At 40.0% G+C, this 27,647-nt stretch overlaps 1 protein-coding gene across 1 annotated transcript in view; it reads left to right on the top strand.

The window, feature by feature from the left end:
• KCNH6 (potassium voltage-gated channel subfamily H member 6) overlaps positions 1-27,647 on the top strand; it is a 111,602-nt gene that overhangs the window by 7,577 nt on the left and 76,378 nt on the right. The window contains exon 2 of the mRNA XM_063300426.1: positions 11,189-11,419. Coding sequence (XP_063156496.1) covers positions 11,189-11,419 — 231 coding nt within the window. The remainder of the gene's footprint in view (positions 1-11,188; positions 11,420-27,647) is intronic.

The following is a 27,647-nucleotide window of genomic DNA, read 5'->3' as shown; positions in this document are numbered from 1 at the left end:
TAATAAACAAATATTCAACAGCCCTTACTAACAACCAGCTGATTCAACAATTAGTCTTAAGAGGTAATCTCATTTCTCAATTTTCATTTGATGAAATGAGTATGGGTTGAAAAAATCAAGTCACTGAAATCCAAAATATCAACCAAAGCCAGATCACACATCATTAACAGCAGAGACAGCAGGAAGCTGATCCTTGTCAGGCTTACCTAAGTACCACTGAATGGGACAGAATTTGCCACAAGTTGATTTGCATCTCTGATGGGAGAATAAGGTTTAATTGGTAATAAGAATACTACTTAGTCTCTCTGTTCACAATAATTCTTACCCAATCCAGAAACAGTATTCAAAAAAGTTAAAAGTGTCAGAGGTTGTAGAAAGTAAGGAGGATGACAGAGATATGCAAGCTCTGTTGCCATGGGGACAAGGAGTTTTAAAAAAAAACACATTGTTCAAGTCCAGAACTTCCACATAACATTTGGAAGCAGCTTAGACAGGTACCTCCCTAATTCATTGAACTATAAGAAGGAGGAGGAAGTACAACTCAGACTTGCAAGGTTCTGTTATTATAGCCAGTCTCAGCCTGGGCCTTTACTTCTCACAAGATAAACAGAAAACAGCCTGATCAGGAGGGAGAAGGGTGAGAAAGGTAACTGCAGAAAAGCAGTCTTTGAAGAAGTCTGTCTTAGTCAATCCTAACACAGTGAAAATTGTCTTGCACCTGTTGTGATAACATAATAGCTTTCTTTCATGATAATTTGATAATTATCTTGCTTGGTCAAACCAGGAAGGTCCATTTAATCAATTGCTTTGTCTCCAACAGGAGCCAGCTAAAGGTCCTTGGGAAGTTCATAAGCAGGCCCACCATTCATAATTGATTTGCTCTTCGAATATTATCAAATCCATAACATCATATCTATGAATTTCATACAACCTTTTTGCTTAAAGGAAACCTGCTACAAATCCATTTTATTAAACTGTTTGTCTTCAGCGTGGGCATAAACCCAGATGGCTAAAAGTCATGTCTACCATAGTAGGATTAATAATTACACTGCTTTTTAAAACAATAATGTAATTTGTCACATTCAGAATATCTCATCACATACAAAAGTTCTATTGATCTTCTGCATACTTCCTATGCATCACGTTGCTTCTGGTCTTTGCCATGTACATTTCCCCATTGCAGGACTTTAAAAGGCAAATTCCTCCTTGCTAGCTCTCCTTTAAAATTTTATGACTGCAGTTTGCATGTAACCCCCATTACTGTGCCTTTTTCTGACCCATTTTGTTTTTGCAGATTTTTAATTGGCAAAGGGCAAAGGCGAGTTGCTTGACAAAATCTTTGGAGAGCAGAATGCCCACATTTTATGTGCTTAACGATCTTGCATTCTTCCTCCTCTCCCTCCTCCTCCATCACTTTTTTTTAAGAGAGAAAGACACAGCCAACAAAATATGACCAGATTCAATTTGAAAGAAGAATGACTGCATTCATTTTCAATAGTAATGTGGAGGAAACTGTCTTGGTAAATGTAGCCTTTTTTCCCTTGCTGGGAAGTGGCACCTTAAAAAATAATTTTCAATGCAACTAGAAATCCTGCCCTTTTGGACCCGTTCACAGTATAAACGGAGAGAGAACATGTAGTCAGATACGATAAAATAAAATGAAGTCCCAATTAGTCTACCAAATCTGAGCAGCTTGAAGCTCTGTTCTGCTATTTTAAGAGCCACAGAATAATTTGTTTCTATTCATCCTCTTCACATTGTTCATAATTGTACACGTCTCTATCGTGCTCCCATCAAAGGTCTGCTAAATAGCTTGTTCACAAAACACTCAGTAGATTTCCTTTTCTTTTTTCTTACTTCATGTTTAGCATTAACCATGAGTGTTCGTGATAAAGCCATTCAAATGCTACATTTGAGCAGCCATGTTATTGATGTTCTTGTCCTTTAAGGAGATTCCACGCACACCTTAGTGCCATCCTGATCGGTTCAGTGAGGGAAACAACTAGATATTCTAGAACTAGAAATCCTAACCAGAAAAGCAAAGGTGTCCTGATGGGTATCACAGAAATCTGGCAGCAGATGAGAGCCATGATTGCAATGCCAAAGTTGAAGGATATTACTTGAAGGATATTACTGTTTGGGAAAAAACAGATCCAACGAAAAGGGTAGTAAAGTGACACTAGCCTTTGGAGGCATTCATGTTTTGAATATGGAAGTCCTGTTGGAAACATCTGGGTGAGATTTAAAGGAGTAAGAAGCAAAAGTGATACCATTATGGAATATGACTACAGACTATCTACTCTGGTGGAATATGTGGATAACATATCTAAGAATCCCACTGATTTCTAATCATTATTGCTGACAATTTCATTTTTCAAATGATGGAAGAAGAATCAAGCGGAACAGCTATCCTGGGCCTAACACTGAAAAATAAAGCAGAACCGATGATCAACTCAAGATGTGAAGCATCTTAAGGAAAACAAATCATGTTATGTTGGAATTCAAAATAACCAGGAGAGAAAAATCTGAGAGAAGTCAGTCACATACACTGGACTTCCAGTAGGCAGATTTTAGCAAAATGGGACAAAAGGTGGGTAGCATATTCTGGCTTGAAAATTTAAAAAATAAACAAGTCAAAGAGGGATGAAAGACTCTGAAAAGTCTGATACTAGATGCAAGAGGCACAAATGATCTTCATGAAGAAAGGAAAATAGGGAAAACTATAAGAGAGGCCTATTGATGAACAGCAAGCTTACTGACAAGTTGAGAAGTAAAAAGAAAATATACAGGAAATGGAAGCAGAGGCTGATAACTAAGGACAATTACAAACTAGTAACGCAAGCCTATAGGGGTAGAATTAGGAAGGCTAAAGCCCAGAATATTATGAGTCTGGTAGGAAAGCATAATATAATAAGGGGTTGTCCAAAATAAAGGAAAAGTCAAGGAGGTTGTTGATCTATTGAGACAGGAAGGTGGGGAAGTAATAATGAGGAGCTATGAGAAAGTAGAATTGTTTAACATCTTCTTTGCATCTATCTTCTTTCAGAAGAGGGAACCAGACTTTCCTAATGTGTTCAAGAAAAGTATGCAGCATTTAGAAAAGAATATTACCATTATCAGAACAAGTCATTTCAGAATAAACTTATTTTATAGCAGAATGACTAGTTTGGGAAACCACAAAGCAACACTGTGATTGTAATGTACATTGATCTCAGTAAGGCAGGTTTTCTCAACCAGGGTTCCATGGAACCCTAGGGTTCCGTGAGAGGTCACTAGGGGTTCCCTTATTTAAAAAATTATTTCAATTTGGGCAACTTCACATTAAAGAGCTACATTTTATTCTTTATTTTTAGTTTAAGAACACTGTTAATGCATATATACAGGTCTACACATGAAATGAATACAATAATTTTGTACCTTCTGGCCTATATTTGAGTCTGAATATGCAGGGGTTCCCCAAGGCTTGAAAGATATTTCAAGGGTTCCCCCAGAGTCAAAAAGTTGATAAAGGCTGCAGTAAAGTGTTTGACAGAGCCTCTCACGATATCAAGTTGCTTAGATCCACTTTGAGCAAGGTGGCATAAAAACGCTTCTAAATAAATAAATAAATAACCTTGTGAATAAGATGGCTAAAAGTCGGTTATATACACTGATGTCTACAGGAAACTTTTTTTATGCATGCAACATCATGAAACACACAGAAAAGTGGCAGGGTTCACATTGCAATGTTTGACGTTGCTGAAATCAGTCTGCTCCTCTGCAGACACCACTGACCACATAGTACTGCAGTCTGGTGGATTTGCAACTGGTTGAACAACCACACACAAGGTGCTCATAAATAGTACTGCCCTGCTCTGGAGGGAAGCATCAAATAGGATCCTGCAGTGCCATTAAAAGCAAGGAAAGTCAGATTACGAGGACCTGATTGTAAGAGCTGCTAAACTCTGGAACAGTTTTCCTAGAAATGGTGGACTGCCTCTTGCTGGAAGTTTTCAAATGGGGGCTAGATGGCTATCTGTTGAGAAAGGGTTGGTGGATTCCTATTTTGAATAGGGGATGGGATGACTTAGGTCCTTCCCAAAGCATACAATATATTCTATATTTCTGTGTCTATTCAGCAGTAAGTCCCATTGTGTTCAGTGGTGCTTACTTCCAAGTAATCATGTATAAAATACAGATTAAAATAACACTTTCAGGAGAAGAGGAATTTCAGTCCATGTTTGTGCAATTTCCTCTGTTGTGCCAAAATCCAAGTTTGTGGAGATAACCAATGGATAACATATGGACAATTACTCAAACATATGAAGATAATTAGATCATAAAGTGAAGAAACTGCTCTTTTGAAGGCATGTATTAAAGAGCAAGCTTTCTATTCTGGAAAACCTAACCCTTGTCACTACAAAATATTAAATAATTGAAGTAAAAGTAGCATATAAGAGCAGCCTTTGTTGGATCCAAACTATCTAGCCTAGCATCTTTTATAGGGTATTTTATAGTTTTATAGGGAACCCACCAGATGATTTTAAAAAGAGCATGAAAGCAATTATTCCTTACTCCCACCCCCCAACAACTTGTAACTATTTCCACCTTGAACATGGAGATCCATTTAGCTACCATTACCACCAAATAGAGATATGCCTATCCCTCATGAATGCATCATCTCTGTTAATGCCAACTAAGACAGTAGCCATTGCTATATGTTGCAAATGTAAATTTGGTAAGTTATGTGTTGTGTAAACTGTAAATATTTTCTTTTAATTCCCCTGAATCTACTACCAGTCAGTTTTACTGGGTTTATTGACTGATCCAGTTCTAGTCCTCTAGTAGAGAAACAAAAAGAAACACATTCTTATGCTCTACAATACACCACACAAAGTCCTGCAAGCATGAATTGTTTACCATTCATTCCTTTGGAGTGTTTGAACATTAGTCTGGGGATTATGGGTACTCAAAGGCCATTTCTGTATGAATCCTAAGAAAAGAGGCTTTGTAAGATTACTAAAACCCACCACCATAATTTGTTCAATAGTTACCAGTTCTAGGTCAGCCAACGAAGGGATCCCTTTCTCATTTTTCCATCAATTTACCTGGAATAGACAGGAAGCTAACTGGTCTTTTTAAAGATTTGCATTAAATTGTTTACTTTCCAGTCCTTTGAAAAAGAGAAGTATAATTACGTTTTTTTTAAAGATTAGCAACTTTACATTTGTGTTTTTTAAAAATAACTGTTTTGTATGCCATTGGGGCCTGGTGACTTGTTATGTTATAATTAGGCATTTAGTCCTACAACCTTCTCTCTCAGCAGCTCTGTTTGAGTCAGTTCTTCTACCAGCTTCCCACAAATAATTGATTCAGAAATAGGAATGAATCCAAAATCTTCTACTGTGAAGATAAAGACATTTTTTCAGCTTTTCTACAACCTTTATGTCTTCAGTAATCATTTGAGTTGCTCAGTGACCCTTCTGCTGGTTTTCCTGTTTCTTATATATGTAATAAATTTTAACTATTATCTTAATAATTACCTTAGTGTTTTAACAATGAGGATATGGATTATCCTAAAAATCCTTACATATTTTAACATAAGAAACATTCTGATAGATGATTAAATAAACATCCTTCCATTTTGCTGATGTGAACTATGAATTATTTTATTTCTTTATTTTATATACTTATTTTCTATCCCACCTTTATTATTTTCATATCCAGTACCTGATGGACCTTAGTCTGAGGGAAGTTTGCCTTAAGAACAAATAAAAATGTGCTGAACATACACCAGAGGCAGGACTTACTTTTTTTTTAGCTGTCCATCAGCTTGCCAGAGTGTGGGCAATTCTGCACAGCACCCTAAGCTGCTTGTCTTCCATGATGCTCCCAGCTGTTTCTTAACTCAGCTTCAGAAATTCTAGTGTGGACTGCAGGGGACTGACAGTGGGGCAGGCTCAGTACGGACCGTGGCCACCACGAGGCCCAGTTGGTTGTCCCCCATTGCTTGCCCTTCCCAACCATGTAGGGAAGGCAAGCCTCACTGCGCACTGGTCTACCAGAGCCTCCCTGCTTTTCCTCTGAGGGACTGTCCTCTCCTCACTAGCCCCTGTGCCTTTCCTTTGCTTTCCCAGATGTTTGCACACATGGATGCCTTCCCATCCCCTTCTCACATTATCTCCTTTGACCCTAATGCAGACCTTTTTCTTTCTCCCATTGTGATGCCATCATTGCTTTGATGCCACAATAATTGAAGCAACAGCAACAGGTTCTTCTTTTGTTCTTAAGATCCTCTGTATGTAAATGGAAATTCTGTAGCAAGGAAGAACTGATTGTTCAGCTTCAGAGGAACAAAAAAGCAATATTCCTGCCTGAAGCTTAAATATGGGTATTGCAAAATTAAGGGAAGAGCAGCTTTGTAGGGCTGAGTGCAGGGGACGGGAAGCCAGGGGAGCATGCATCACCCATCCTGGTCAGAGACTGAATGGGTGTCCACTGGGAGATGTAAGGACTGAAGGGAGCATGAGTTTCTAGGGGGGAGGATAGCTCATTGATTTAACAGGCTATTGTTGGATCAATCATATCATTATTAAAAATGCAGAGAACGTAGTAGCCCAGCAGCCCAGGTCAAAATGGCTGCTCAAGATAGCGACCAGTCACTGGGGGGAGGGCCATTCCAGGCAATGCAGCCAATCAGAACTGAGGCTGCTGCTAGTTGGAAAAAAGGCACCGGAGACCATCCACTCTGTAAGGCTTAAGATGGCTCAGGTTAGAAAACAGCTGTTTTAAATCAGTGCTGGAAAGCACAGGTGTGGAGTGCATTGGCAATGGGCTGAGAGTGGGAGGAGGACATCATCCATCCCTGCACTCAGGAAGTAATGATGGCCCATTCTGGCAATGGGCCAAGCAGAAAGTGTGGATGTGTGTGCTTCATTTTCTTTGTCTCCTCTGAACATGATGTTCACATTTCCATTTAGTTTAGGGATGGCTAGATGTTTCAGGACTTCTGGTGCAACTCTCTTCAGTACCCATGATTAGGGATTTAAAAGAAACATGGTCCTGCTGGGAGCAAATCTGCTTCCTGCAGCTATCTTTTATCTTCCTCTAAAAACAACAACAAAGAAGAAATGTGGTGAGGCCAGAAATCTGTTCTTCCTTCCTCAAAACAAGTGGATCAGTCCACTCATCGCTACATGAACTTGGCTCAGGAGTATCCATGGGGGAGGAGTCAAAACAAGCAAGATGGCTTGATGATCCAAGCCCCACCCGTGTCCTGTGTGCATTGAGATCATACACAGGTAGAAAAGTGGCTGGAGTTGGAGTGCAACAGCACCATCTTGCCCATTTTGAGACCTCTGACCGATACCGCTGATCTGATTGACTTCTTTTCATTTGCTTCATTAGCTCCTGCTAATTTTTTTGAAAGTTTCTACTTCTGTAAGACCCAATGATCATAGAGTCCTCTCAAAACGGAAGCCTAATTGTTTGGGCCTGGCAAGGAAGAGAGACTTTAAAGAAATCTGCCTCTTTCTGCAACATAAAGCCATTACAGAGACATCCAAGCACAAACACCAATGCTAAATTCTCATTCTCTAGTCACTGAGACTTGCAAAAACCAATACTTATACATAACTGGCTGTGATGGTAATACTGGTAAGTCAAGAAGCGGTTGGAAGGAATTTCCTAAGGAACTTGATGTGAATGGAGGAATGAGTGATATGTGTGTGCATGTATCTATCTGTGTGTGACAGTCAAATACTAAACTATCAAGCCTATTACAATGCAATAAAGTCCAATGCACTCAGGTAAGAATTGGGGGGGGGAACAGAATTAAAAATTATTAACATCAGAATGGTTTACAAATTAAATTTATGGTCAGAGGACAGAGCATAGAAGTAAGATACCACATGTATTAAATCAGTAAGGAGGATAAGTAAAAAAGCATTAAAAATAAATAAATACAAATCTGCTTAGGGAAAACAAATTAACAAAATTGCTATACAATTAATGGTCTCACAGTAATAGAGATTGCAAGGAATTTGGCTATCCTTCCGGATATATTTATTGAGCTGTCAGCTAAAAGGAAGCAAGTGTTCTCCTCAGCCAATCTTGCATGACCATGAGTCAGAAGAGAGTTATTAATTTGATGGCCTTGTCCTGTAAAAATGGCATTGCAAAAGGACATATAAAACAATTAATATGTCCTCCAGGGGCATGGCAAAGACATTCTTGAATTGGAACATTATGAAATCTTCTCTCTTTATATCAGCCCAGGATAAAGGCTGTCCTGTGAGATGGACAATGGATGTTTGCTAAGCATTTTGCATGAGAAAATGAGCTCCTAAAGAGACCCATGGCATATCAGGTAGGAGTTTGGGACGAGTCCTGCTGAATACCTGTGTTGAGGGCCCTTTGTTTCACATTTAATCTGGGCTGAGGGAGATCAAATAGTTGACAGAAAAACTATAACATTTTAGATCAGGTGGGAGATGATGAGGATATGAAGTTGTCCTATAAGATCAGGGTATGACCAAAGAAGGGTAATTTAATCCAGAATTTCAGATGATAGAATCACATACAAGTTCCAAAGAAATTAGCCCAGATTCCAGTCTTATCAGATGGCTGGAGACACTCTGGGGTACCTGGAGTAAGGCCCTTACCATTTTGGAGTGAACTGCCTCAATGTGATTTGGGTCATGATGCAGCAAATCTGTGTCCTGTGTAACAGATAGCTAATTATTTTGGCTCTAAAGATTTTAATGGCTGCTGGTATATGGTTATTTCCATTTAAAAGCCTGTGGGCCTGAGCAGAAATGGCCCTACACTGTTCATTGCAGGAGGCCAAAGCTGGGAGGCCACCCTAGATATCTATATCCCCAAGTCTGCTTGATACTGAAACCATTAAACAGGAGTGCTGGCAAGGGATGTTTCATCTGGAGAAAGTGACTACACTTTGGTTTTGTTATAGTTGATGACAAGTTCCACCTCTCTGCAAGAGCACAAAAGACTTTGTGTCAAGCCGCCTTAATCAGCATATAAAAGCACCAATACAGATCTGTTGAAATTTCCAGTGAAATTCAGGGCTTGACAACTTTTGTGCAAGTGACTTGATATAAACATTAAAAATGAATTGAATATGCAACTCATCATCATCATCATCTCCTGCTTTTTTAAAATATTTGGTCAACTCAAGGTGTCAAACATACCTAATCCTCCTGCCCCCTATTTTTCCCACAACAACCCTGTGAGTGGATTGGGCTGATAGAGAGTGACTGGCCCAAAGTCACCCAGCTGGCTTTCATGCCTAAGAGAGGCCGAGAACTCACAGTCTTTCAGGATGCAAATTACTGGTGAAAGGTATACAGTCATGTGGATTGCATAGTGTTATTATCATGGAGTTTCATGAACAGCAGCAGGACTCATGGATAAATGGATGTAGTCAAGTGCCACCTTTAGACCTCTGGTGACATAAGGGTACCATATGGATGGCTAGAGTATTTTTCTTTTACATTATGTAAAATAAGACACCGATCAAGGGTTGGTCATCCCTCTCTGAAAAAGGATTACTCTTCCACAGCATGCTATCCTACACCAACCAATCAACCAAGATATCTGGACTGGCATAGAGCTTGCTGATTACACTTAGCAAGCTGATCAAGGAAAAAGTTTGCCAGGTCCTTCCTATCTCCCATTTTGTATACTGGGATTATAAGAAATCTATTCCAGTCTTCTGGTGTCTGGAGGGAAGAATCTATATGAGTGAACAATAACAAAACTGGCACCCATCAATCCACATTCAACAGAAGCAATTCTGCTGAGGTTACCATTTTTAAGTTGTGTGATTAATTTGGCAACCTCAGGTGGGGAAACTGATGGTCAATTTGGTATGGCATCAAGGCTGAAATTCAGTAGAGATGGAGCCTTTGGCTCATTGCTAAATGAATGGATGTCCATGTTTGTAGATGTACAGCTCTGAATTCACCAGCCAATACTGCATGTAAGACTTCAGGACAAAAATGTTACCCATGCCTGTTTCAGTTAAACCTCAGGTTCTTTCTTCTGAAATTCAGTGTGACCATGTTGAACTTCCTGGAGGATTTTCCCATTAAGTATATCCCATTAAATCATCTTCATCTTCATCATCATCATCTGGCTTATAGCCAGAAAACACAACATACATCACATATGCATATAAAATATATACATAAATACACACATTGAAAATCTATAGTTATACTTAAAAAATAAGCATGCAATAATACAGTATGATAACATAAAAAGTAAAAGAAATAATAGTGGCAATCATGAACATTAATACTACTGTTCAGTCATGAGTGAGATGACAGAAAAAACAGAAGCACAAAATGAAGTGACCTAAGAGAATACATCAGAATCCTGGTCAGACAGAAAAAGTGACAAACAATAATACTGTATTTGATTTCAAATCAATTTTGCAATACTTTGCAGCAAGTCTTATATACCATTTAAGACTAAGTGGAGAATGAGACAAATTTGTTTAGGTGCTTGAAACTACACTGAAGAGAACTGAAAAGTAGTTCTACACTGAAACTGCAGTTTTCCTGATTTTGTGATGCAATATCCAACTGAAGACTATATTCAGCAAGTATATGAAAAGGAAACATGTATACAATGTGTACATTAGGTGAAGCACACATGAACATGTTCATAAATTTTCATGTGAATTTACTTTTTTAAAAAAAATCCACCTCTACTTTGCCCTTATTCCTGGGTTAAGACTTTGAGTATTGGGAGAAAATTAACCCATGGATTTAGCCTCCAAAGTGATAGACATAATTCAGGCTTGAGTATTTTTTTCAAAAGGCAGAATATATATTTTAAATTTTAAAAAGTTGGACTCAAGAGCTCCCTAAAAAAAAAAAGGAATATGGCAACATAATTCTCAGAAGGTAATTTTGGGTGATACAATGAGAAGAGTGCAAGAACACATTAGTATGTGCAGCTTTCACTGACAGCTTACAGTCATACCTGTCCAACGACACTGGCCCATTCTAGATACCTGGTATATAGAAAGATACCACTATTTATATACCAGGTACTTGTAAAAAGGCGTCGTTCCATGAAATGGGTTGGTGTAGATTGCTACTTGTTCCTCCAACCATTTTATTTTGATTTGATTCGTGGCTTAACAGTAATCCTTGGCATTTTCTCCCATTTTCCTCCTAAGATCGCAAGTTTCTCATTGCCAATGCCCAGATGGAGAACTGTGCTATCATTTACTGCAATGATGGCTTCTGTGAGATGTTTGGCTACTCTCGGGTAGAAGTTATGCAACGTCCCTGCACCTGCAATTTCCTCACTGGGCCTGACACCACACCCAACTCCATTGCCCAGCTGGGACAAGCATTGCTTGGATCTGAGGAATGTAAGCTGGAGATCCTCTACTACAGGAAAGACAGTAAGCATTCCTAACATTTCTTTATTTCCTAGTCCCAGGAGCTTGCCTTTTTCTTTCTTAGGATCCAAGTTCTTTGACCGTAGCATATGTTCTTCTCTGGACTGGACTGTGACAATAAGCAAGTGATACCACTACATCAGGGTTTCTCAACCTTGGCAGCTTTAAGACGTGTGGACGTCAACTCCCAGAACACAATGGAGAGCAGTACTCGTAGTATTAGTATGGTGCCCACTATTCTCTCTACAGGAGCCCAGTTAGCACCCTGCTTGGCACCAGATGTGTGGGATCTGGCAAGCGTTAGCAACAGATCTCTTTTCAGTCTAATGTCTGTTTATATTACTAGACTGTGGTAATCAACTGCAAAAGAGAAGTCAAAGCAGGGTTATGATTTCCAGAGGCAATGTGCTGACCTGACTTTACAGTGTTGGCCATGGCATGACAGCAGAATTCCAAAAGATTTCCAAGGTCTGGAGGTTTACTTACTCAAGTAAGAGCCCAGGCTGTTCGCCAGTGGCGTAGCTCATGGGTGATGAAACTCTGACCCTCCAAAATTATAGCTCCCAGCAGTCCAGCCTGCATAGTTATCAGTAAGAGAAGTTGGGAGTTCATCATCCTGAAAGATACTTTAATGTAACCAGACATAATCTATTCAAAGCAGCAAAAGGAAATACAAACCTACATCTTATCAGAACATACTTCTGCAGTCGGGATCTCTCTTGCCAAGACAACATCATAAAAGCAAAGGAAAGTCTACAGTCAAAGGTTGCTAATCATAAAAATATAAAGCAGAATTAGATAAAATAAAAAGAAATAAAAGGCTTATCATGAAAAATCCCTAAAACCCTCCAAAGAATTGAGTTCTAATAGTGAAAACTCACTGTAAAAGTGATTTATTACTCTGATTTATTATTAGATAATGTTCCACCTTTATTTTGCATAACTCAAGGCAGCATACATAATGCTCCCGCCTCCTATTTTCCCTACGGAAACAACCCTGGGAGGTCGGTTGGGATGAGAGAAAATGACTGGCCAAAGGCACCCAGGTAGCTTTCATGCCCAAGGGAGGACTCAGACTCCCCATCTCCTACTCCAGCACCTTAACTGCTGCACCAGATTGGCTCTGTTGTAGCTCTGACAGCAAGCAATACTTATGGAAAATGCTGACATATTCAGAAGCAATTGCAAGCAGCAGCTCACTTGTGCCAGAGGACTAAATCTGTCCAGGTGACTTGGCATTAGCTTTATCTCGCTGGGGAGAGGGCTGTTCCAGGCAATGCAGCCAATGAAAGCTGAGGCTGCTGCTCGATTGAAATGAAGTACTGGAGACCGACCACTCTGAAATGTGTTCAGGCAACTTAGAATTAACTGTATGGATCTCTGCAAAATTCCTGAGCTTGCAACCAGGTTGAACTACACCCAAAAGAGTTGCATGGTATTCAGACACAACAAATTAACTTTTCAGAATCCCAGATCCACATTTCCCACCCCTGCACCCACCACTTCAGTTTATCGTGAAGCAACTTAATTACGTTTTCTTCTGAGATTAGATATTTTGCAGAGGGAAAGATAGTATCCCACCCTAATGAAGTTCTGAAAGTCTTTCAAAATGTGGCTGGTCTCCGAGCCTTGGGGTAAGGTGACTGCTAAGCCTCTGTAAGTTGTTTTTGGCTCTCATGTTCTTTTCTGAATGTCTGCGATGTGTTTATTACAATTGTTTATTGCCTCTGCATAAATAAATGAATGAATGAATGAATGAATGAATGAATGAATGAATAAATAATACTGAGGAGAAGAGCCTGGGACAATCCAATCATGGAAATAAAAATCAGAAATTCAGAGGAGGCAGCTGCACCTTTAAAAAAATAAATAATTTGTTTCTGGGAGACAGTGACAGTCAAGGACATTCTGAGACATCTCTCACTCTGTCTTTCTCCCCCTTTTATGGATTTGCATGTGAATATAAATGTGCTTTCTAGGCTTTTAAGAAAGTCTTTCCAACTTGTTTTCCTTTGATATACATTCTGCTACTGACTATGGAAGATAATTAAGATCAGTAATTCAAGAATCTCTCTGTTTCATCCCTTTTCCTGTCCTTCCCTTTCTCTTTTTCTCTGTCATCTCAAAGAAGGCATTCATGTCTATTTTAAAAACCTTTCCTATTAGCAGGGTGAACAGAATTGTCTCTACTTGATCCTCAGCCTGTGATCATCTATCCCAGTAATACAAACCAGTGTTATTGGCAGGGGAAAGATCCTGTGTTATTGACAGCCAAGGTTTAATTAGATGAGACAGCAGATCCTCAGTCTATTCAGTCGGTTTCTCATAGTGTTGGTAGCTCTTGCCAGACCCTGTCTGCAGTTTATTATTTTGTGGCTTTTCTCACCAGGGACAAACAGTTAGGGGTTTCTGTTCAGAAACAGTGGCTAGTTCAATCCAGTGAGAGAGAACGAGCCATGCACTGATTGCCAACTTATTTCAGAAGAGATGAAAGCATTGATGAGGAGGAGGTGTTCAGAAATACCTAAATGGGCTGCCTAAATGCAAAGCTGTATCTCCCTACATACAGTATATGAGCCTGCAGCAGCATTGTGTATCCAAGGCAGTAAATCTTTGCCAAAATAATTCTGTATTTTGAATAAATTGAGTAGATTAAGCATGTAAACATATTCTAATATATTATGGATAGCTGACTAAACTGCTTCTATTTACAGGGCAACAGAGTCTCCATCTTGGCCCTTGGATATCTAATTCAACCCACTTTCTAGCATCTGAGCATTCACTAGTCATTGCCCATATGTTTTTACCAGGACTGAGCAGGCTGCATCCCATGGGCCACATATTACCCATCAGATCTTTCCTTGTAGCCCCTGTGTCCATTAAAATCAAGGCCATGAAAGCATTATGGAATGGTTTTTTTTATTGCCTTGTTTTTGGAAAACATAGGTATTCACCTATCTTGACTTGTTCACTACAGTACACAGTAATATTAATGGATCTATTTAAGAAGTCTTATCTCAATAGAATCCATATTCTGAACATGGAATAAATGAGGCAAATGTTCCCTCTTGAACAGTTTATTCTAATTGCCATACTTAGTTTTCTCCAACATTTACTATCTCCTGAAGTTGGGATGTGACGAAGAAGAATGTTGGTGAAAGTGTTGCCCATCCAAACTTTTATTAGAAACCAGGAGTACACAGATTAGAACAGGGCATGTTAGATTCAAAACTTGAAGGAGAACTTAAGTTGCACAACAAGCATGTATTCCAGATGCTGTCATCTTCCCTTCTGTTTTGCAAGGGATTTCAACCATTATGCAAACAGTAGGTAAGAGCCACCTCCTTTTCCTCTCCACATAGAAGGCTGCCAAAAGAGGGACAAATTACTTAGAAATTGGACTGATAGTTTGCCCAGAACTTTCAAATGCATTCATTTAAAACATTTATGCTCCACCTATCATTTTGGATGGGAGAAAAATATGTAATACAAATATCTTAAGATAATGTAGAGTTCTTGGTCCTCTCTGAGCTTGGTTGTTTGCTTGTAGACATTTCATAACTCACACTGATGATGTTATGTAGTTGGGTAATGAAATGTCTGCAGGCAAACAACCAAGGCACCAAGAACTCTGTTGTAAACCACAACAGAGGTGGGTGGTGACAAGTTTGATGAATAAAATAAATAAATTCCACAGTTCAGCCCTGAGCTACATATATCGACTCCTGCTGGATCTTACACATGTTTCATCATTCTTACCATGACTTTCTGTGGTTAAAACTTGGCTACTGGGGGAAGATGATACCATCGCCTCTGAAGAAAATAGTCTGCTGTTCTTCCCCATAGAACAGTTGGTCCCAATGACCTCTGTGAGGAGGGCGAAAGGTCTGCGTAGAGCAGAGCACAGTAGCAATTAGGGCAGATGAGCTTTCTGCATTGTCTGCAACTGGTCCTCTCGGCCTCCATAATGGTCACTGATATTTGTGGCATTTAATCAGAGTTATAGAGGTCTCCTATTCCATTTGACTGAGAATGTCCAAGCACCAGGTTTTAGGCAGCTTTGGAGGTTTCAGGAAGTATTAAACACAATGGAAAGGCTGAAATGCCAAAGAAACTTAGTCATGTATGAAGAATATCAATTCTGGCGGAAGAATTTTAGCTAGGAAACTAACCTTTGTGAGAATGAGAAAAGAGGGTAGAAAACACAATACCAAATGTGTGCTAGGAACAGGAAATAATGCCAGTGAGAGGAAGTAGAGAGTTGGCATGCCAAACAGGAAGCATTATGTTCTGACCTGGATTCTAATAATGACTTCTGGGCACAATCCACTGACCTTCCTACCCAGCCACTGTATGGGAAAAAGCCAGTGTATCTTCCCAGTGTAGTGAATCCAGTGCAGAGCTGAATCAGAAGTGGCAATACAACCTTGCTGGGGATCACTCAAAAGTTAATTTCCTTACAAGCTATTTGACAGCTGAGCTTGACAATGACAGAGCACAGCAGCTCTGAGGTTAATTACAAAGTAAGTCACTTCAGCCAGAAAGCATGGGCGGGAGAAACTACTGAAAGTAATGGCTGCTTCTGCTCCTAAAGATTACACTAAAACTGTAATCTTGTGAGTTTTAGTTAATAATCTAATGTATTACCCCAAGCCCCAAAACAGCATGCCCCACTTCAATGAGTCAAGCTGAAAAGCTACAATTTTTCCTCATAGGCACTACTACCAACTTATCCTAATTTTTGCTATCCCTTTTCAAGAGTTTGAAAAATGCAAAAGTAGAGACAGGCACATTTCAGTTATATTGTTTCACAGGTGTTACTTCCTATTTCTCCAAATAGGTTTAGAAGCAACAGTGGCCAGCAATCGGGACTATTCTCTGGAAGAGTGGAGGCATAATACATTTCTGCAATATCTGTTAGTCTGTTATCTTGTGCTGGGCATAGAAATTATGCTAGTCCATAAAGTGACATTGTTTTTCCCCAAAACAGTATAATTTGGATTTACCCCTTTCTTGCATTATGGTTCAGACATCTCTATCATTTGCTAACTACACTGCAAGATGAATGTTCAAGTTATTTTGATTTTCAGTTAAAAAAAATCATTTGGAGGGGAAAAGTTTCCCTTAAAAAAAAAAAAACGTCCACCTCTTTCTCCATCATCTTACGCTTCTATGAGTCAGCATCAGATAGAGATGGAAAGAGGCTCCATCAGGAGACGTAAAGAGAGAGCTCATCAGAAGGAGAGGAGACATCAGTGGGAGCTGAACAAAAAGGCCTACCCAACTGAAGAGGACAAATTAACGTTGAGGACAGCAGGGCCAAACTGCAGGATGACTGAAGAACAGAGGTGCTAAGTGAGTGGGAGTAACAGGAAGGAATAGAGCAGAGAGGAGAACTGAAACTCATCTAAGGTTCCTTGGATAGGAAAGGATGCTAGGAATTCTTTCAAAAATCCAGGAGCAGACACATTTTAAACATTGCATTGACACGGGATGTCCACGGCCCTTTGGAAACAGTAGTAACTTTAATAATTGAGCATGTTTACCATGACAGGAGGTAGATGTTGAATAAAAGGATCCTTTGCTATTTCTGTTTTATCCTTTGTCCAGCAGCCTAATTAGTTAAGAGAGGCAGCTCTGGCCTTTTAAAAGATAGCTCAAGGGACAAGTCTCAAGAAGATCTGACTACCTAGTAGCATGAAATGATGTTTGCCTTTTGGCTCTTTTCACATTTCATCCTACAAACCACACTTCAGCCTTCCCCAACCCCAGCTGTGCTCCTTGCAAAGCAAGTAGTTCTTTTTCTCAGAGCCAGAAAAACAAAGTTTAGGTTATTTCAGGCCCTTCAACCCTTGCAGGTCTGAAGACAGGCAGAGCTCCTAGCTATAATAATATTTTAAGACCGGGGACAGGGGGGGTGGCAATTTCAGCAAATGCCCTCTGAGCAAAACAGATCATGCAGATTATGTAAAGGTTGCAGGATAATACTCGTATTTCATTTGGTGCCAACAGTTAATAGTTTGCAACTGCCACCTATGATAAATTACATGCCCTAAAATAATTGCTAAAATACTGGAACAGAAGGGGAGGTGGACCTTATGGGATGCAGTTCAACAGTCAGTAGGTACAGACAAAATTGAAATTCACATCAGCATTTGTCAGAATGGACAATAAGGTGAGGAACAGAAGTTCCAGAATAAATAACCTGGGACATCTGACAGAATGATCTGCCTTTTTTGGTCTTAAGTGTTCTTAATAGAGACAGCATTCCCATTAAATTATCTTTTCAATCAAGGGAATTTCTTCTTTAAGAATCTGATTTGGAAAATCAGAAGAATATTGCTGAAATCCAAAATCCACAATTCAGTGAACTTACATAGTCATTTGTTAAAAGGGGGGGGGGGGAAGAGGAATTGATCCAGCCTTGTAAGTTTTCCTTCTATCATTATTACAACAAATGAGACTATCCTAAGTTATTTATTACTCGTATTTATTTCTAAAATGCATTAGGTTTCTTAAAGCCAAAAGCTCAGAGATTGAGAGCTCTCAGATTGATATTGTGTGTGCATACAATGCACACATAATATCAATCAAATTTAAAACAGTAACAGATCAAATCATCAGTTAGAAACAATCATTTAAAAGAAGCAAAAACTAGGAGCATATCTGCCTTGCATCCATAAACTGATCTATCCTGGATCAAAGGCCAGCTTATGAAAAACCTGTCCAGACTGCATCAATTTGGCAGTATCATGCAAGGGAGCACCAGCACGCGTACATCTTCATGTGGAACAAACAGCCTTAAAGTAAAAAATTCCTTTCTTTCCCTTTCCCGATTTGGCTGTAAAAGGTTTGTTAAAGCTACTGCTGAGCAGTGGTAGTGGTTATAGCACTTACCTGCCATGTGCTGTAACAGTAAATCTACCAGTCCGCCATTTCTTTGTTTTTCCATCCACTTCAGGTAGAAACAGCCAGCTGGGGTGGTTTCTATCTTGTATCTCAAGTAGTTGGAAAAACAACAAAACGCTGCATTGGTAGAGTTATTTTATTTTTTTACAAAAAATCAAATCATGAAAATAAAAATAGTGATATGGGGGGGGGAGCCATTTCTACCAAGTTTCATACCAGTCGCATTCTGTCAGGCAAGTGTTATAAACACTGCGCTACTCAGAATCCTGTTTCTCAACAATAGCTGCAGTAGAGATTAGAGAGCTACAGTGTGGCAGCCACTGATTTAGATGAAGCACAGGTTTCATTTGCAGTGGGCTGAAGGTCAGTAGAAGGTGACATCTGTTCCTGCTCTCCAGAAACAGCCTGTAGGCTATACTCCCAAGAAGTCAACGTGATGGTGTGGATATGCCTCAAAACAGGCTTCCTAAGAAAATCCTCAGCCCACCCCAGACAAATGGCTATTTGAAAACTTCCAGTGATGGAGTACCCAGTGTAAGGTGTTGCACTGCTTAATAGCTTTCATGGTTAGGAAATTCTTCCTTATTTCAAGTTTGGACCCCTCTCTGTGAAGCTTCCCCCCACCAGATCTTGTTCTACATCACATTTCTTGTTCTGCACCACAGAGAAGAAATCCATATCCTCTTCCCTCTGACAGCTCTTCAAGTATTGGAAAACTACTATTATGTCTCTTCTTTAAGCTAAACATACCGATTTTTTTTCACCATACTTCATAGGATTTAGCCTCCAAGCCTCTCCGTACACTCTCCAGTTCTTCAGCACATTTCTTATACAGTATTGTGGTGACCCAACTAGATACAGTGTTTCAAGTCCATCTTATCATGCTGCATAAAGCAGAACAATCATCACCTGTGATCTCAACCTTATATCTCTGTTGATGCAACCTATTGGCTTTTTTGGCAGCTACAACACACTGCAAGTTCATACTCTATCAGGACACCCAGAAAATCACAGTACTACTGCTAGTATTGGCACTAACTACCTTGCAGTTGGTTTTTCTTACTTAATCCAGAACCTTACATTTCTTACCACTGAACAGCATTCTCTTGAATAAGGCCCAATGTTGAAGTCTATCAAGATCCTTTTGAACCTTGAGCCTGTCTTCTGAGATGTTAGCAATTCCTCCTAGCTTTGTGTCATCTGCAAATTTCATGAGCATTCCTTCTATCATCTCATCTAAGTCATTTATAACAATGTTGAAAAGCACTGGGCCCTGAACAGAACCCCGAGGTACTCTACTGCATACCCCCCTCCATGTAGACATATATTAAGGATACAGTTGTTCAACTAACTGCAAATCCGTCTGGTAATACGATCATTCATACTATATTGTTCCATTTTATCAAGAAGGAGGCTATGGTCAACTTTATCAAATGCCTTACTGAAGCCTAGATACACTACATCCACAGCATTCCCTTGGTCTACTAATCTAGTAACTTTATTTTTTAAAAAAGCAATAATATTTGCTGGGACAATCTTTTTTTAACCAACCCATCCTGGCTTCTGGTAATCATCTTGTTCCTTTCTAAATATTTCCAAACCCACAGCTTGATGATTTTTTCTAGAATTTTCCCCAATATTTTTGTCAGCTTATTAGGCTGTAGTTTCCTGGATCCATCCAGCCCCCCCCCTTTTTTTTTCTTTTCAAAGATGGGAACAAGATTAGCTCTTTTCCAATCTTCTGGCAATGTTCTCTGTACTCCAGGAATTCTCAAAGATTACAGTCAGCTGAGATCACATCCCTCAATTCCTTTAGCACCCTGGGTATAATCCATCTGGCCCCAGAGACTTCCATTCATTCAAAGCAACAAGGTTTTCTCTCCTTACTTCTTTGTCTATTTTGATCTTCATCTTTCTTCCACATCCCATGGTAGAGCTTCTGACAGGTTGGACAACTGTTTTGGACAAATGCAAAAACAGGAATTAAGCTGTTCAGCATTGTGCATCATCATCATGTTGCCATCCTCTTAAACCAGCAAACTGACCATTTCTTTGACTTTCCTTTTGTTCCACACATACTCAAAGAATACTTTTTTGTTATGTTTGCTGTTCATTGCAAGCCTCATCTCTTGCTTGTATTAACACACTAGTTAAGAGTATTCCAAAGGATTTCAAAGCATATATGCCATGTTGAGGCTGTTTACCAAGAAAATAAGGAGCATCAGTATCATTGCTCATAATGATTTTCTGTTTTTCATCTGAAGTTGTAAAGGGAGTAGATGTGGCTGCAGCTGGTCATGATCCTTTGGTGAGTTATCTTGGTGATGTATCTATTTGCAAGTAGCTGGATGTTACATTTATAATTTGTATTTAAAAGTTTTGGTACATCTTAGGTATGCATCTGAAATACAAAGTAAACAAACACTTTTTGCACCATGGGAAATTGGTACTGTGAATTGCGAACACATGATTTGTGGAGTTGGCAGTGTTCCATATATGCAATTGCTTACACTGCTGTTTATGAGACCTGCTTGTTATATATTTGGCTATACCCTGCAAGTCACATTAACTTGGTCTGTTTGCCAAGGGGTGTTTATCCCAAATGAAGTTAGTAAACTACAACAGATTGCCTAATTATCAGGAAAAGAAAATAGGCAGAAGGAGAGTGCTAACATCTGGTTCTGTCAGATCCACATGTTATAGTAAGTCCCATAATTCATAACCCACAGGTTTTTGAAAGCATTTGCTTTCTGTGCTACACAAGAAGGAATTGGGGCTATGCAGTAAACTCTCATGCTGGTTTTGTGTTCCTGCGATATTTTTCATAAAGCTGTGAACCTGCTATTTCACCTCCATTTAGAGAAAGCTCTGTGGCACTAATTAAACAAATGGTTCATGACCACCCTCTGCTGTAAATACAGAATTCAATTGTTCTCTTGGGTAAGTTCCAGAAAGTTGATTTGCATGTTCAGAACTACTTCAGGTTTTGAAATATGTGGCGATGAATGTGTAAGTTTGCATAGTTTTGTGAGAACCAGCTGCATTTAGTGTGGCAGAAATAAAGCACAGAGATTTAAATTCTAGCCATCTTACCCCCTGACTGAAAATTGCATTTTGCCATCATCTTTAATTTTTTATGGAGCTTGAGCACCTCAATGATGCCATGAGCTAAACTGTGAAGGGCCACCCAAGACGGGAAGGTCATGACAGAGAGGTCAGACTAAATGCGATCCCTGGGGAAGGTAATGGCAACCCACCCCAGTATTCTTGCCGTGAAAACTAAATGGATCAGTACAACCAGAGATATGTCGGTATACCATCGGAAGATGAGACCCCCAGGTCGGAAGATGGTCAAAATGCTACTGGGGAGGAACAGAGGATGAGTTCAACTAGCCCCAGACGTGATGACGCAGCTAGCTCAAAGCCAAAGGATGGCTAGCGGCCGACGGTGCTGGTGGTGAACGGCGAATCCAATGTTCTAAGGATCAACACACCATTGGAACCTGGAATGTAAGATCCATGAGCCAGGGCAAATTGGATGTGGTTATTGGTGAGATGTCAAGATTATCTTTAATCTGACATTTTGGGCGTCAGTGAACTGAAATGGACTGGAATGGGCCACTTCACATCAAATGACCACCAGATCTACTACTGTGGACAAGAGGACCACAGAAGAAATGGAGTAGCCTTCGTAATTAATAGTAAAATGCTAAAGCAGTGCTTGGATACAATCCAAAAAACAATAGAATGATCTCAATTCGAATTCAGGGCAAGCCATCTAACATCACAGTGATCCAAATATACGCCCCAACCACAGATGCTGAAGAAGCTGAAGTAGAGCAGTTCTATGAGGATCTGCAGCACCTACTGGACAACACGTCTAAAAGAGATGTTATTTTCATCACAGGAGACTGGAATGCTAAGGTGGGCAGTCAAATGACAGCTGGAATTACAGGTAAGCATGACCTGGGAGAACAAAACGAAGCAGGACATAGGCTGATAGAATTTTGCCAAAACAACTCACTCTGCATAACAAACACTCTCTTCCAACAACCTAAGCGACGGCTTTATACATGGACTTCACCAGATGGACAACACCGAAATCAGATTGACTACATCCTTTGCAGCCAAAGGTGGCGGACATCTATACAGTCGGTAAAAACAAGACCTGGAGCTGACTGTAGTTCAGATCACGAACTTCTTATTGCACAATTTAGGATCAGACTAAAGAGATTAGGGAAGACCCACAGATCAGCTAGATATGAGCTCACTAATATTCCTAAGGAATATGCAGTGGAGGTGAAGAATCGATTTAAGGGACTGGACTTAGTAGATAGGGTCCCAGAAGAACTCTGGACAGAAGTTCGCAACATTGTTCAGGAGGCGGCAACAAAATACATCCCAAAGAAAAGAGAAAACCAAGAAGGCAAAAGGGCTGTCTGCTGAGACACTAGAAGTAGCCCAAGAAAGAAGGAAAGCAAAAGGCAACAGTGATAGGGGGAGATATGCCCAATTAAATGCAAAATTCCAGAGGTTAGCCAGAAGAGATAAGGAATTATTTTTAAACAAGCAATGCGCGGAAGTGGAAGAAGACAATAGAATAGGAAGGACAAGAGACCTCTTCCAGAAAATTAGATATATCGGAGGTAAATTCCAGGCCAAAATGGGTATGATCAAAAACAAAGATGGCAAGGACCTAACAGAAGAAGAAGAGATCAAGAAAAGGTGGCAAGAATATACGGAAGACCTGTATAGGAAGGATAACAATATTGGGGATAGCTTTGACGGTGTGGTCAGTGAGCTAGAGCCAGACATTCTGAAGAGTGAGGTTGAATGGGCCTTAAGAAGCATTGCTAATAACAAGGCAGCAGGAGACGACGGCATCCCAGCTGAACTGTTCAAAATCTTGCGAGATGATGCTGTCAAGGTAATGCATGCTATATGCCAGCAAATTTGGAAAACACAAGAATGGCCATCAGATTGGAAAAAATCAACTTATATCCCCATACCAAAAAAGGGAAACACTAAAGAATGTTCAAACTATCAAACAGTGGCACTCATTTCACATGCCAGTAAGGTAATGCTCAAGATCATGCAAGGTAGACTTCAGCAATTCATAGAGCAAGAATTTCCAGATGTACAAGCTGGGTTTAGAAAAGGCAGAGGAACTAGGGACCAAATTGCCAATATCCGCTGGATAATGGAAAAAGCCAGGGAGTTTCAGAAAAACATCTATTTCTGTTTTATTGACTATTCTAAAGCCTTTGACTGTGTGGACCATAACAAAGCATGGCAAGTTCTTACCAGTATGGGGATACCAAGTCATCCTGTATGCTTCCTGAGGAATCTGTATAATGACCAAGTAGCAACAGTAAGAACAGACCACGGAACAACGGACTGGTTTAAGATTGGGAAAGGAGTATGGCAGGGCTGTATACTCTCACCCTACCTATTCAACTTGTACGCAGAACACATCATGCAACATGCTGGGCTTGAGGAATCCAAGGCTGGAGTTAAAATCGCTGGAGGAAACATTAACAATCTCAGATATGCAGATGATACCACTTTGATGGCTGAAAGTGAAGAGGAACTGAGGAGCCTTATGATGAAGGTGAAAGAAGAAAGTGCAAAAGCTGGCTTGCAGCTAAACCTGAAAAAAACCAAGATTATGGCAGCCAGCCTGATTGATAACTGGAAAATAGAGGGAGAAAATGTAGAAGCAGTGAAAGACTTTGTATTTCTAGGTGCGAAGATTACTGCAGATGCTGACTGCAGTCAGGAAATCAGAAGACGCTTCATCCTTGGGAGAAGAGCAATGACAAATCTCGATAAAATAGTCAAGAGCAGAGACATCACACTGACAACAAAGGTCCGCATAGTTAAAGCAATGGTGTTCCCCGTAGTAACATATGGCTGCGAGAGCTGGACCATAAGAAAGGCTGAGAGAAGGAAGATCGATGCTTTTGAACTGTGGTGTTGGAGGAAAATTCTGAGAGTGCCTTGAACTGCCAGAAGATCAAACCAGTCCATCCTCCAGGAAATAAAGCCAGACTGCTCACTTGAGGGAATGATATTCAAGGCAAAACTGCAGTACTTTGGCCACATAATGAGAAGACAGGACACCCTGGAGAAGATGCTGATGCTAGGGAGAGTGGAAGGCAAAAGGAAGAGGGGCCGACCAAGGGCCAGATGGATGGATGATATTCTAGAGGTGACGGACTCATCCCTGGGGCAGCTGGGGGTGTTGACGACCGACAGGAAGCTCTGGCGTGGGCTGGTCCATGAAGTCACGAAGAGTCGGAAGCAACTAAACGAATAAACAACAAACTTTCCGTCTCCATCTGCTGTCCTAAAATCAGAAAAAGAGAGACTCCGTCTACCATTATTGTTTTAATATCCTGGGAAATCAAAATAGCTGAATGACTGATCCATTCTGGTAATCCACTAAGAGCACACCGCACAAAATCATATCGTTGCTTCTATTAAAATGTATGAGCTCATTCATATGACTGGATAGACCAGACAATGCTATATGGCAGTGCAATTTTCCTAGCAAGTAATTGCCCAGTTTGTATTGATGCAGGTAATGGCGTTCCGTGTAGTCATGCTGTCCACATGACCACGGAAGTGTCTACGGACAAACGCTGGCTCTTCGGCTTTGAAATGTAGATGAGCACTGCCCCCTAGAGTCGGACACGACTGGACTTAATGTCAAGGGAAACCTTTACCTTTAATGTCAGTGAAGATGTGATGAAATGAAAACCTCAGCAAGGCAAACTGCCAGCCATTCTTCTAGCAAGATCACACACTAATCATTGAGTAGAGTGCTACTGACATCCTTGTGGTAACCATGCATGGACTGAGCCAACTCAAACACGGGGGTCAGGAAATACCTGCAGACTACACGATACTATCACAAAGCCTTCCATAGTAAAATCCCTTCTAACACAAATAGTAGAGCCCAGGAGCTGTGAACCTAAGCAGGGTTAGGGAGCCTTTCTAGGCTAGGGACACATTTAAAATGGTGAGGACATGTGGTGGATATACTCACAAAATGGGTACCATAGAAGACTTGCCCATTCTCAAAACAGCTGGCATGGGAAGTCATAAAATACTCATTTACCAGGGTGAACTAGTGTCCTACTATACCCTCTTAATATATCTATTAAGACACGCTCTAATATTCTAGGGGGACCTATGCAGATATTGCTACAAAAAGCATTGCTGCAAATACATCTGAGGCTGGAGAGTGATACTTTGCTTTGCATGCTTTTTATTTTAAAACATTTTTTTAAAATCAGATGGGGCAGGGATCCTTGCAGGCACAAAGTAGGGGGTCTAAGAACAGATTGCTGGCCCTCGGATTCCTGAATTCTGAAGTCTGACACTACTTATATCAGTCCTTCTCACACAAAGGTTATTAATAAACAATTACTTTGACTGCAATACTCAAACAGAAGGCAGGACAGGCAGTATAACTAATAAGCTTTCTTTAGAAGAGCCTAGATTAAAAATATGTAGGCATAGCAGGGAAAGGATAAGTTTCCACTGGCAGAGTGAGGTGAAATCTCTGTGGAGAAGAGGGAGACTTTTGCCAGATAAGCAAAGAGAAGAAAAGAACCAGGAAGAAGGAAGAAGAGAAGGTCACCATTTGGGGATCTAACTGTATCTCTAATGTGTGTGTCAGTGCATGCCTTCAAGTCACTGTTGACTCCTGAAGACTGCCTGGACAAGCCCCTGCAGTTTTCTTGGCAAGATTTCAGAAGTGGTTTGCCATTGCCTGCTCCAAGGGCTGAGAGAGAGTGACTGGCCCAGGGTCATCCAGCTGGCTTTGTGCCTAAGGTGGGATTAGAACTCACGGTCTCCTGGTTTCTAGCCTGATGCCTTTAACCACTACACCAGACTGGCTCTCTGTAGCTCTAACTGCAGCACTGAATAGGCACTGGGGACAGCAGACTCTAAGACCTACATAAGGAATGGAGGAATAAAGCCCAAAGTCATATATTTGTGTTTAGCCAGTGGTAGTCATGCCTGCCATAGACAAAATAGGGGGAGCAGGCAGATCTACAAAACTGTAATCCACTTATGGCTGAGTAGTTACATCATCATCATCATCATCATAATCTATCAGACATAATACCAGACACAAAAGGACATCTTATGGGAGATGGGCGGTGGCAAAATTTGACAAATAAATAATTGTTATTGGTGTTTCACTTTTAATCGCTTTGTGGTTTCCTCTGAAATGTATTGCTATTTCTTTTTCAATGTGATATTGTTAATATGCATATCTGGGATTTTCTACTGCCTGGAAATCAATTTTTAGATATAGCACAATGCAGAAATAACAGCAGAACAAAAACAAATGGGGTGTTCACAGTTGAGGTAAAAAAAATAAAGATAATGGCCACACATGTACGATTGAAGCTCCACCACTTTTTTACATGTGTGCAACATTTAATACCCCCCAATGCCCCTGATAACAAAAAAATCACCTATTCCACAGTCATCAGCCAGCAAATGTATTCATATGTGCAAAAGACCTAATTTCACACGATTGTAGATTACTCATTATTGTTGATGAGCTTTTCCCAACCTGAATCTTCGTTGGGAATCATTGGATTATAATTTTCAGTTATTCCTGGCCAGCACAACCAGTAGTTATTTTATTTATTTATTTATTTGTTTATCATATTTTTATCTCCCCCATGTGGGGGAGATGGGTTAAGTTAAGCTTGCTGATAGCAATGAGAGATGTAGGTCAACACATCTGGAAGATGCAAGGCTAGGGTTGGAGAAAGCCATTGAAGAAGTTTATCTTTCCAGGGCCAGAGAACTGCCAAGATGGTAGGAAGACCTTAGCCCATTTTGAAAGGTGAATTTCAAATAAGACATGCACCCTGGTGTGTCTGGCAGCCAGGAGTATGCTTCTCTCTATCATTGGGACCCTCTGGAGGCATTGTAAATAAATCTGCTGTAGATTTAACTAGGTTTGCAAGAACTTGGAAATTAAATCTTATAATAAATAGGCCCAAAACAAAAAAAGTAGGAATGAAAAGGAATGAAGGGAAGAAAAGATTTCAAACAAATCTATTTATTATAATCTATGCCATTGAAGAGAAAGATTAATAGTTCCCTTTTTAATTTGCATATTCTCATGTCCAGGTTTTAGAAACTGCCATATCTCCCTGATTAGTTTAATACTGATGATACAGATAAATACAGTGAAACAATCCTGATCCCACTGAAGCAGGGGGGTGGGTGAAAGATTTACTGTGATGTTATTTTATGTTATTAAAAGCTAAGTGCTTGTCCTTTTTTC

The sequence above is a fragment of the Candoia aspera genome, chromosome 4 (assembly GCF_035149785.1).
Source record: "Candoia aspera isolate rCanAsp1 chromosome 4, rCanAsp1.hap2, whole genome shotgun sequence".
In the NCBI taxonomy this organism is placed as follows: domain Eukaryota; kingdom Metazoa; phylum Chordata; class Lepidosauria; order Squamata; family Boidae; genus Candoia; species Candoia aspera.
This window is presented reverse-complemented; position numbering and strand designations above follow the sequence as displayed.